The sequence below is a fragment of the Erithacus rubecula genome (genome assembly GCF_903797595.1).
Source record: "Erithacus rubecula genome assembly, chromosome: 3".
NCBI lineage: Eukaryota > Metazoa > Chordata > Aves > Passeriformes > Muscicapidae > Erithacus > Erithacus rubecula.
In genome coordinates this window covers 29,722,380-29,734,661 of record NC_136689.1, presented here as the reverse complement: position 1 = coordinate 29,734,661, position 12,282 = coordinate 29,722,380, and the positions used below count along the sequence as shown (strand labels likewise).

Here is a 12,282-nt window from a genome sequence, read left to right as displayed (position 1 = left end):
ACAAGAAACCTCCTCAGAGGTTTCCTTAAAAAACAACAACAAAAAAGCCCACAAGATATTCAGGTGATTTATTTCCCCCCCTTTATTGTACTCCCAATTATTTATACATTTGTATTAAATATCTGGGAGAGTCAGAACGTGAGGAAAAGGTTCAGCTGGGAGTGTAGCTCCTGAGGATGTGCTGCATTTTCTTTGGACTAGTGCTGTGCACACTGCAGGCAGCACTTTAGCAGGAGTGACAGAAGTCAAGTACCTGCCAATGTTTGGAGCAGAGGAGGCAGGTCTCACAGGAGCAGGAACCAGGAGTGAAACCAGCAGCTCAGCTGGACTCCCGGAATTTCCCTCCAGTAAAAGTGCTCTGACTTTAAGACCACCTTTTCTGTCACTTCCAAAATTCCTTTCTTCTTAATCATGCCAGGCTTCAACATAATGACTGCTTGGTTCATATTTTTTAACAAAGATAGCTAAAAATGTCTCAAATCATATGACCACCTCAATTCCCCACTTCCAGGGGACCAACATGGGTCATGTTTTGATGCTCATGCTTCTGGAAAATTTCCATCCAAGAGAGGTACTTTCACCCTCTCTCCCTTTAAAACACAGGTCAGCAGCCCATCCACCTCCTCATGCAACAGTAGAGGTAAAAGGGGGGGTCCTGCCTCTGCTGTCACATCCTGCAGCCGAGGCAAGGGGTGTGTGACTCCAGCCTGGACTTGCACATTTAGCCATGCTAAATTTATCCCATGTCCAAAATACATCTTCCCTATGTGCCTTCATAAAGGAGCTCTTGTTATACAATTAAGAGTCTTGCTCTTCCTCCATTTCTTGCCCAAAAGCGTTGCAATATTTATAATATGTTTTGTTCCCCCAGATTTGCTCCTGTGCTGGAAAGGAGGGATGGTAGGAGAGGGGCAGAGACCTCTACAACAGCAGTTTTGCAGCTCCAGGAAAAGAGGGGGGAAAACAAAACTGGTTGAGGGCGATAACCATTCCCTGGGCTGTCACTGCAGTAGGACCAGTCTAAACACTAAGCTCCACCTTGGCAGCACCTGGAATAAAGCCATTCCACAGTCCTCCAGAAGGCAAAGGGGAAGACACAGGGAATGGGGATATTTTGCTGTGAGAAGCAGCAAATCTCTACCTGGGACTCCAGGCAGTTTTGGGTTATAGCTTCCATCCCACTTCTCTGGATCTTCACCTAAGATTCAGTTGATAGGACTTCATTTCTATTTACCCATTTTCTAGTTAACACTGTGTTCCTTGGATTACAGCATGAGAAATCAAAATTCTGTAAGCATTCTTATAATATGAGACCTAATATATCCAGATGCCTCAAAACTAACTGCCCTGTTTATTCCTGTCTATGCTTTTGCTTGCTCTAAGTCCATTTCTACCTATTCAATCTATGTGTCTGTAACCATACTTGTAATTTACTTACTTTTTCTTAAAAGTGCTGATTCTAAGTTTGTGGTTGACTATATTTCAGATGGTGATACTGGGGTTTTTTGAAAGTGATGACCATAGAAGTTGGTGGCTCCTCATGTGGTTTTGTCACAAATAGAAACTGGTAGGGCTTCCTGGTGGTGTGTTTTCTCCAAGTGATAGAGAGGTTAAAAAGTTGTTTCAACATATTCATTTTCAAGGGTTTCTCAGACTAATTTCTATTTTAGGTTGTATATATTGACAGAGAGACACCTCTCCTACGCTTTCACATTTGTTCACACACTTTTTTTTTTAAAGACCTCGGGACCTATTTATTGCTTGATTCTGAGGGCAACTAGTTATGGTTCTGTTTGAGGATAAAATAGTACTTCACAAAACTCCTGGGTTAAAATTGCTAAAAATTCAACTTACCCACATTTTTTTGTCCCAAGGAACAAACTCCATTGTATAAGCATTAATTGCTTTCTATGTTTTTCTTCTGTCACTTCTGAGGATAATCAAGGTCAAATCTATTAATATATTGTGTCATATTTCTGAAGGACTGTTAACTACTTATATCTGGGTTGAAGGAGAAGTTTCAAGGTGACCAGAATTTCTAATTCCAGCAGACTTTGGATGATGTTATCTTAGTTTAGGCCAAGACAGCCTTCACAGGGACCTTAGAAGAGCAGGACTGAGCTCTACTTGCTGCAGGCTGAGGCTCTTTTTGCTGGATGCAGTCACTGGCTGGCCTGGACACCCCTTGGATGCAGTCAGCTATAACTGCATTAGGAAGGCAGAAAGCAGGAGGGTGGTAGAGAAGACAAATGGCAGGATCTGAAGTTGCTCTGATCCCATGTTTCTACAAAGGTCTGGACAGGGCTAAGGAGTAGGGCCTCCAATAGAACCCATGGGGTGAGACAAGGCAGCAGAGCAGGCATCAGAAATATCCTTCAGAAGGAGAGAGAGGAAGGTCTGAAAAGCAGCAGGTCTTGTTGACATCCTTACCTAGGGCAAAACTTTCTGAAGTTATGCGTGTAGCTTTCCCTTTCAGGAAATTACCCATTCTTTGGGTCAATTTCTGAAAACAATGTGGAAATTAGCAAGCAGATCACCAAAAATTATTTGAGAGGAAAACTTTCGTAAGGTTAGTAGCACTTAAGGTCTTTTGGGAGAGGAAGGCAGGACGGGCAAACCATAAATAACTTTTACCAATTATTTAGCACACACTTCATACTTCAGCAGATGCATCAAAGACAAGACAACAGAGGGATATAAACCTGGCCATAAGTATAGGAGAGTAACAATCTTATTAAGAAATGCAAAATTTGCTATCTCAAAGAGGAAAAAAAGTTTTCTACCACAAGGAAAAAAAGCCAAAGCATAAATCCTGAAGAGAAGTGTGAATGCGCCCATATGCATGATTATGTTACAGACATATAAATCTTTGGATTTATTTAGCTGTGACTAAACTAACTATTAATACATTAAATTTAAAAACAGACTGTTAGGAGGCAAAAAAAACCTTTTATGAATGAATCCCACGTATTTTTTTCTCTGCACAAAACATAACAGTTTAAAGGACTGTTAATTTATAGACAACTCATAAAACATAGATATGTTTTATTCTCCAACACAGAACATCTAATAATCTAACAGAATGTACTCATAATTTATCAGTTCTCAGAGCCAGTAGAAATAAATAAATAGTTTTCATTAAAATCCTTAAAATTTACAAAATGTTAAGCTCCAAAATGCACAAATCACACATCTACACGAAAGGAATATTCACACCAACCCAAATTAATTCAAAGCCCTGCTGAACAAGCCTTACAGTAATACTGGGAGAACAACAAATATTTACTTCCTATGCTCCTAAAAGGCTGATATTCTCTTTGGACACTGATTTTAAGATTCCTCCTCAAAGCAATTACGGAGGGCCTGAGCTCATTTCTGTGGAAGGCAATGGATGGCCCTCCTCTAGCTCCAGCAGAGGTCTTAATTGCTTGCCTCCACTAATAAACTAATCTCAGGCACCTGGAACTAGCAGGCTCCACGCCGGGCAGACAGGGCTCAGGTTACCTAAGAAATACTCCTAATATATTCACACAAATCACTAGCCCTGCAGATGTGCAAATACTGCTTTTTTCATGTTGCTGGAGAGATGGATATGTGTTTGCAGGGCTGTAGCACATAAAACCTGAAGACGAATTCATTGTGTTCCTTTAATCCCTTCCAGAGACCAGGTGGGCATTTGGGGAGCCAGATAAGTGTGTTGATTATCCACATTACTCATTGCATTAATCCACTTGTCTGTGACTTAGAGTACCAGAAATGCTTACAGCATAAATATGTTGGTGGCTGGAAAAATTATATATATTTCATGAGTGCCTGTTGTCTGTAAAATGAAACCTAATCAGGAAGTTAACCTAAAACTTTGACTAAAATCTAAACAAGTCTAAACTTTGCTGATGTCTGCAGTTTTTAATATTAAAGGATCTGGATTCCACAAGATGATGTAAGGCTCAATGTAGGCCTTGTGAGACAAACTACTCTACTTTTAACACATTTTAAAAGATTCTCACAGGCAAATGTTTTCTCTGTCCTCAGAAATTAAAGCAGGTGTCAGGCAATTTCCATGGAATCTTCCACAAATTTCTTCTCCTTCCCTGAGCAGATTATGTTGATAAACGTGTCAAACACAGTATGTGTCTGGTTTTATTTGAGGAGGGGAGAATGATATAATCAGGACACACTTTAAACTGGAAATGAAGGAGAGAAAGAATAGTCTGTATTCTTGGTCTCCAACAAATTGCTGAAATAGATATCTGGTTTAGGTGATGCTCACACAGGTTTGTATTTAAAAAAAATATCTCAATTTGTTCACCTGCATGAAAAATATTGTTTATATTGACTACATAGACATAAACACAAAATCATTTTAGAAGCAAAGATAGGCACATCTTCCAAAGTTATCTATGTTTTTTGATGTTCCAGAGTTCTTCTTCTTCAAGACAACATAAAAAAACCCCAAACCCACAAAACAAACAACCCAGCAAAAAATACAAACAAAAAACCCAAAACATACAAAACAAGCAAGCACTAAAAACAAATAAACAAAAAACCACCCCCAAAACCACCAAACCCACTTCAATTGACTATTTTAGATCAGAGACCTGGAAAAATTATGTTTTAGATGTTGACTGAATGGCAAACTTACAGCTTCACTGGAAAAAAAAAAAAGTGCAGGTACTGCAAAATTGAAGTTCAGGTCTGGAAGTAAAAGAAAGGCAGACAACACAGCCTAAAGCCTCAGAGCTCAAAGCAGCACTGAGAAAAGCCCAAACAGACAGCATCAATTCCCCCCCATTGATATCTGAATTTCCAAGATTTCTTTAAGAAGTATGTTCAAGTAAAAAAGCTTGATGAAACTACCACAATCCACTGGGGAACCCTTACTAGCTTGAGGAACATTCCAACAGGGAACAAATCCTTTTGTCTTCTGTACTCTAATGACTATCAGAAAAGTGAACTCAATGACTTAGCAACAGTTAGTGTGAACACTTAAATCAGAAATTCCTTTGCTCAAAGAACTATCCAAACACCAGATATTTAATTAATGCAATGAAGGCAACATATAAGTTGAGGACAGCAGCAGAAATAACAGTGTTCCACTGATTTCCTGTTGCCAGCAACATTCTGTGCCATGAACAGCTCCTGCAGGAATTTGGCTTCTTCCAAACTGCTCAGCTGGGAGTTTAGAAGAGTAGGCAGGAGACTGTGAATACACGAGCATCAGGCAGTGCTGCTGCCACCACTTGATCCAGGATGAGGGAGCAATCATGCCACAGACAGCAAAATGCCTCCTATGCCTACTTTATTAACCACTAAGCCAGCAATGAGGAAAGTGAATGGTAAATTCTCACAAAGGAATGTATTTTCTTCTCCACAAGGAAAATATTCAACACAGTACTGCCCATACATTCTTCACTCATCTCCAATCACACATGCTCCCAGCAAAGGTTGCAAAAGGTGGGTATGCCTATGAGGACAAAAAAAATCTCCTCTGAAAGCTTATCACAATTGAAATTATTAGCAAAACTAAGCAAAAAGGGATTTCAGGAAAAAAATCCTGAATATTAAGTTTTATTATGTATAGATGGATACAGAGACCTTTCAGATAGCTCAAGATATTTCCTGGAGTATGTAACACTACCCTGTCATTGTACATTAAAAAAGCAGTAAGAAAAGTTGGGGACTGTATTTAAGGAAGGGAAATGGTTCAATGACTCTAAACCAAGACAATTCTTGTAAAACATCTTTTTGCTTACTCATATTTTTTTCTTCATCTAGCCACTTATGACAAGGTCCCAGGTGATTTACCTTTCCCATGACCTTATGTCTTTTCACTGAAGCAGTGACCCTAAATATTAATGTGGGTTTTGAGACTGCCTTTTAAAGCATTTATTCTCATTTCAGCTGTTATTGATGAGTACTTGTGTGCATAAAGGCCTCTTTTATTGCATGCAGGGTAGACATTCTCACATCCCATGAGCTGCCAATTTATTTTGCAGCGTGTGATGGGCTGGGGTACTCCCACCTGCCTTCCCACACAGCCTGAACTCAGCTTCACCTCTCTGAGCAGCCAGTAATCTCTCTTTAACCAAACTTAACATCTGAGCTGCTGTCCCAAGCAACCACACAGAGCAATGCTAATTGTTACTGGTTTACTAAAAGGAAAAAAAAAAAAAAACCAACCAAAAAGCCACACGTATATATGCATATATATATATATATGTATGTATATGTGTGTATATATATATAGATACATGTATATGCACACACATATATATACACATTTATTTACTTATATATTTATTTACTTACTTTCTTACTTATTTTGATTCCTGCATATCTGTATATTGAGCCCAGGTGAGGATAAACAGAACCTGCAGTTGTGAATCACAAATGTGAATTTCAACTGGATTCGTATTAAGTGGTTTGAAACTGTTTCTCTTTCGATTGAGATTCTGGGACTATATGCACATGAAAAAAAAAGAAAAACAGAAGGAAAAGGGTTTGAGAAGCAATCCTACTCCGTGGAGTGAGCCAGGTTCCTACTGGCTTCATAGGGTCTTAGCCTTTGTCGTGTCAGCAAAAGTGACCATATGTTGACAAAACAGAAGAGAAAATCTTCTTTTCTACTCTGTTACAGTCTTTTCACACCTGTCTATTTCCCTGAAGTGTTTGCCTCTGCCTACAGACAGCAGCAGTAACAACAAAAAAAGATGGTTCCTAAGTGGGATCTCATATAACAATTCCTGAATTTCTAAATGATTTGTGAAAACTAAGATGCAAATCATTGCTGCTCTGGGAACTGAGTTAACTGTAGAAACTTGACTCACAGTTGCTCAGTTCATTTGGTACTGAGTAGTAAGAACATCACTTTTCACTTCCAGTGCTGTGGGAAAATTTAAATTTTATTTGTGTAGCATCATAAAATGCATGTTCTAAAATCATATTATGTATTCAATGTATTGGAAAAACTTTGTCTTTTATAAGCCTTTGCATGTGAAGCTGTCTTTCCTGTCAGGGAGAACTGACAGGTTGCCTGCCATCACCTACTCTCCAGCAAAGTCAGTACCCCACACTGTCAGTGTGAAAACATCTGTTGAATGGATTTATTGAATGGTCTTAGGTGCAAGTTGGGTCTGGGGGTCCCCACTGTTTATTACAGCCCTGACCTAATGAACTTAATTTGTTGACATGTTTCCCTCAGTGTTTTACTTGATCCCATCTCACATTTCTTTCTCCTGTGCTGTTTTCTTGGAAACAGGAGTTCCTGGCACACCAGCATGTGCACCAGTTGCAAATCTACCAGTCTCAGATGGCTACAGTTGGCATGGCAGGATCAGATAAACATCCACCGCTTTCCAGGACCCCATCTTCCCCCTCTGACTCCACATTACCTCACCCAGACATGGACCAGCCCAACCAGCATGTCTACACAACTGGTAGGATTCCCTAAAGACTGCTTTTAATAGGCAGGGCAAATGCATTTGTTCATGTGGGATCAACAGACTTAAATGCCTCAAATGCCTCCTGCAGCAATGGTTCAGTTTTAGCCCTGTTGCATCTCTGTTTTATGATGCTATACTGGCACCATCTCAATCAGTGCAGCTGATAAATCACAGGGTTAATATTCACACAGTCATAAATTATTATCATTGCCTGGCTCTGGCAATACAGAAACAGGTGCATTTTTGGTGCCTTTAAGTCATTTACAGCTTTTTCTTTCCTTTCCCTATTCTCTGATTCTTTTCTTTGTGTTCTTGTTGCCTGTTTTGTAAAGACACCACCAAACAGTTGAAGAAAGACCACCATTAAGGAGGAAAACTGCAATGTAATTCTCAATGTCTTCATTTGACAAATCAATCTCTCTTCAAAGTCACTTTCTCTACAGAAAGAGCAAAGCTGTAGGCATGAATAAGAGAAGTGAGCCACAACTTCTGTGTCATTGAGCAGTCGTATGGAGTCTACAGAGGCACGTTTTATGCTTAGGTCCTGAGCCTTCCAGTCACTCAGGAGCATGGATTGTCCAAAGTAAAGTGATTAGAACCCCAAAAATTTTCAGTCAAAGGAAGGAAAATTATCATAGAAACCTCATTTCTTATTGTGGGTAATCTAACCTTGCTTGAAGGTCCATCTTTTTAAAAGCCTGAATGTCAGTATAACAGGATGGTCAGAAGTTTACTCTGTGTACAAAGAAAAATAAAAGTAAATACTTGCATAAAAATAAATACTTGAAGCTACTGTTTATGAAGATTTATGCCAACAGTGTATTTCCTTCAGCTGGCAAAATTCCTACACTGTGAAAAGTTTTCATCTTTTCAGGCCTCAACCGTGGATTTATGTAGGATTGAGTCCTTAATGGGCAATATATGCAACTGTGTGAGACAGTGTGCTCTCCTGTCTTTCCAAGTAGAATGTGAACTTGGAAACCAAAAATGTATTATTATTGTTGGGTAACAAAAATTTGGGTTGTACAGAAACAAATGTACTAATTCATTTGCCATGAGTTTCTCCAAAAAGAAGAGCCACATAGAGACAGGATTCTTAAACTAGACCACTGTATTTCCAGTTGTGTTCATAGAGTCCCCAAAACATTGTAAACTCATTCTAAGATTTGCAGAGCATACCAAAAGTGATCTCACTGTATGTAGGCTTCACTGTCACTGTCTCTTTCACAAATCTGCAGCTCCACTGAAAAAGCTGAATGGAGTTATGGGTGTAAAAGCTGCTGCTTCAGCCTGATTGCTAAGGTTTACTGACACCTCCTTTTATAATCCTCAGTAAGGGCAGTAGGGTCAAGGGGGTTACAGAGATCTGTGGGCTTGTGGCATTAGTGGAACTAATCAAAAAAGAAAGTGTGAAGCTGAGATGGAAAAATAAGAGAAGGAATGAAATTATGTATGGCAAACAATGATTGCAGATAGTGATGGGAAAGGGCCATCCCTGGCATGAAGGGCTCGAGATGTGACACAAAGAAACCTGATAGGTTCAGGGATGGAAATGCAGACAGATTGGGCAGAGAGCTGAAATTCACTCTTTTAGCAAAGCATTGCTACATGAACACCAGTGGAAAGAGAGAGAGAGAGAGAGAGGAAGAGGAGAGGAGAGGAAGGCAGGAAGAAAGAAAGGAAGGCCAACCAAGATTCTCAGTCCTTTACTGAATTCCTTTTTCAAAACATGAAACATCTTTTTCTTGAATTTCTGTTTCTTGTTTTATTGAATCCTTTTTCCCCATCCACTGCTCATTCAAGATAATAATCCCTACTCATTACTGAAAAAAATAAAATCCCTCTATTTTCATCTGCCCTACAACTTTCAGCTTCTGCTTCTCCACCTCTGCTCTGTACCCTCAGCTCTTTTATGTCCCCTAGGTACTGGCTGGGGACAGTGTGGTGCTGTACCTGCTTGCAAGCTGTATCCAGGTATCACAGAGCACATGGCTCTGCATTCACAGTGAAGCCTTTCCTTTCTTCTTAAAGAAATGTCTTTCCTTGACATGTGTCTAAACTTACAGATTTATACATGTAACCTTTATCACTCCAGTTTTGGAGTACACCGAAAACAGAGCTATTTTTTATATTATGAGATTGATACCTTTGGAGTGACAATGAACAGAAACTTTGCAACATCAACAGTTTCTGTGAAAAAAAAACCAAAAACCAAAAACCCAAACACTCTGTGCATTATTAACATATGGGGTGTTAATGGTATATGACTTTATCTGTGCATACTACTTCCTGGATCTGGATGGTGCCCTAGCATTTATTAATTGTCACTTGAAAGAAAAAAACTCAGACCCAGTTTTTATTTATTCTTATATGGCCTTTAGAAAATCCTTTAGGATTAAGGTCCCAAGGAATGTGGTCTGATCACAGTGCTGACCTATTCTGATCAGTCAGCCTACAAACCTCTGGAGGTCCCTGCCAACCTGAGATATCCTATGATTCTATGATTTTCTCCCTTAAGACAGCACAAGATGCAGCCAGCCATTGTCCACAGCAGTTACAACACTGCCATTTGTATAAGAATGGAGGAAGGAATGGGTGTGTGGAAAGGGAGAAAATTCTAATCTACCATAAAGCAACAGAAAATTCAGACTCTAGAAATTAATGCAATAACATCTCTCTGCCTTGGGTTATTATTTACTGTTAGGGGCTTTTTTACTCCCTATTTAAGGACAATATATATTCTTGGAAGAGAAAACAAGTTAGGAGGAAAACTGTTGCAGCAGATTATCACAATGGCATCAAATTGAGCCCATAGTTTTGTGAGTCATGAGAAAACTGCCTTTAGCCAAATATCTGAAGATATTTGAAGAACAGTGATTATTGTGAGAGTTAAGCAATATATACACAGTATATGCACAAGATAATGAGTTAAAGGTGGAAAAAAATGAAAGTCCACTTAATTTTCATTTAGGCAGTTTACAGAATATTTGACATTATTTAGTTGAGATTTTTTTGTTGGAATAATTTATTAGATATTCTGCCCTTGGGTTTTCTTATTGGTACTGTTGTTCTCCAGGGCAATTAATCTTCTTCAAAGCATGCTGTTAGCCAATGATTTTTAGGTCTCTCCCCTCTGCTTAAAATATTATTAAAAGAAACTGATCTCAATAAAGTATTTTGGAAATGAATGAGTGTTAGGGAGTCCCCACCAGGAAAATCTTGGTTTTTTGATGATTAATGCAACTTCAGTTTCTTTTGTCCTGTGCCCCCTATCATTATATGGTTCAGTGGTGGCACCATTCCCATCTGTCTTCAGGGCCACATTCTGACCTCAGTAATATTGGTGTAAATCCAGAATAAATCCACCAGTCTCAGTGGAGCTGCTCAGATTTACACAAGGAATCTGAGAGCAGAATCTGGCTGTAGGCATTTGTTCTGGAGAGACAGAATAACCATCTTTTATTAATATTTCACAGCAGTCTGCAATTGAAAACAGTTGTCTCCCTCTCTTGGTTTTTTTTTTGGGTTTTTTTTTTTTTTTTTCATGGGGGTGGGGAGATTATTGGCTGAATCCTGTTAGGGAAATCCTACAGACTATTTTTAGCAGTAAGCTCTTCTGCTGCATTCTGGTATTGTACCAAGCACATGTGCTGTATGACCAGCAGCCACACATCTGAATCACTTGCATATCCTAAATCAATTTAAAAGCTTGCAATAAATGAAAACATATATTTGAGTATTTTCTTAAGTCAATTAATCCCCCTAGAAACAAATTCTGCACTCAGTGGTGTGAATATCTTGGTATTTAAAAGTGTGGAGCAGATGCTTCTGCCATGCAATACTGACCTGACCTTATTAAACTGATTTTTGATTCAGACAAAATAACTCATCTGCAACAAAATTACATTTTTAGTTATATTCTATTTCTAGACAAGTACTATGAAAAGGAAGCTTATACCAACCAGATGAGGCATCCTGAATACACAGTTTCAGTGCTTCATTTTGAATTTTTTTGCAAGCCTCATACAGGTAATCAAAAAGTGTCATTATTACACCTGATTCTGTATAACAAAAACACAGTAATTTGTTTTTGATTTATTGATATTATTTCTATTACCTGCTGTTTGAACTATTCAAGTAAGAAGAATAAAAAGTTAATTGGAAGAATGGCAGGTGGAAAATGCTTTCAACTTACAGCAAATTCTTCTGAGTGTTTAACAAGCATTTCTATTAAAATCTATTTGATGCAACAGCCTATTCTACCTGAAAGCTTCTGGATGTCCTGATGCCTGTACAGTTATCCTATGAACAGCTTCCCTGTTGGTCAGGGGATGGGAGGAGATGTTTTGTTATCTGTTGGTATAATGGCCACTGCCAAACTGGACCAGCTGATTAGGCAGCAGACTGCAGAAGTTAAAACTGTGAGGGCCAAGAAAAGGAAAGTGATATATGTGAGCATGCACTTATTTGTGTGCATGCTTCCAAGTCAATTACATGGCCTGATGATAGAGCAGCAAAGAACTGCAGGGAAAGGAAATTATTAACTGTTTGACAATGCCAGCACATATTTTAAGCTGCATTAGCTTATTAGCTCCAGGTTTTTGCTGGTTCTTTTTTCTTTAAAAGAAAACAGAACAAGAAAGTAAATACAAAAATTTATTGCTAATGAATTGTTATGTTTGATAGATAATCATTTAGCATAAACTTAGTCATACTGCAGTTAGGTATTATATTTGCATTTTCCTTACACTTTACATAAGTGCATTATCATTTTGGCTTAAATACCAAGATCCCAAAGGATTAGTTGTAAAGTGCATGAGCTAAGAAATATGGCAGAATA

At 38.7% G+C, this 12,282-nt stretch overlaps 1 protein-coding gene across 7 annotated transcripts in view; it reads left to right on the top strand.

Moving 5' to 3' along the window:
- The window catches only part of HDAC9 (histone deacetylase 9), a 452,666-nt gene that overhangs the window by 299,400 nt on the left and 140,984 nt on the right, over positions 1 to 12,282 (top strand). For all 7 annotated transcript variants that reach the window (XM_079302270.1, XM_079302269.1, XM_079302266.1 and 4 more), the window contains one exon: positions 7,259 to 7,436. In XM_079302270.1, coding sequence (XP_079158396.1) covers positions 7,259 to 7,436 — 178 coding nt within the window. The remainder of the gene's footprint in view (positions 1 to 7,258; positions 7,437 to 12,282) is intronic.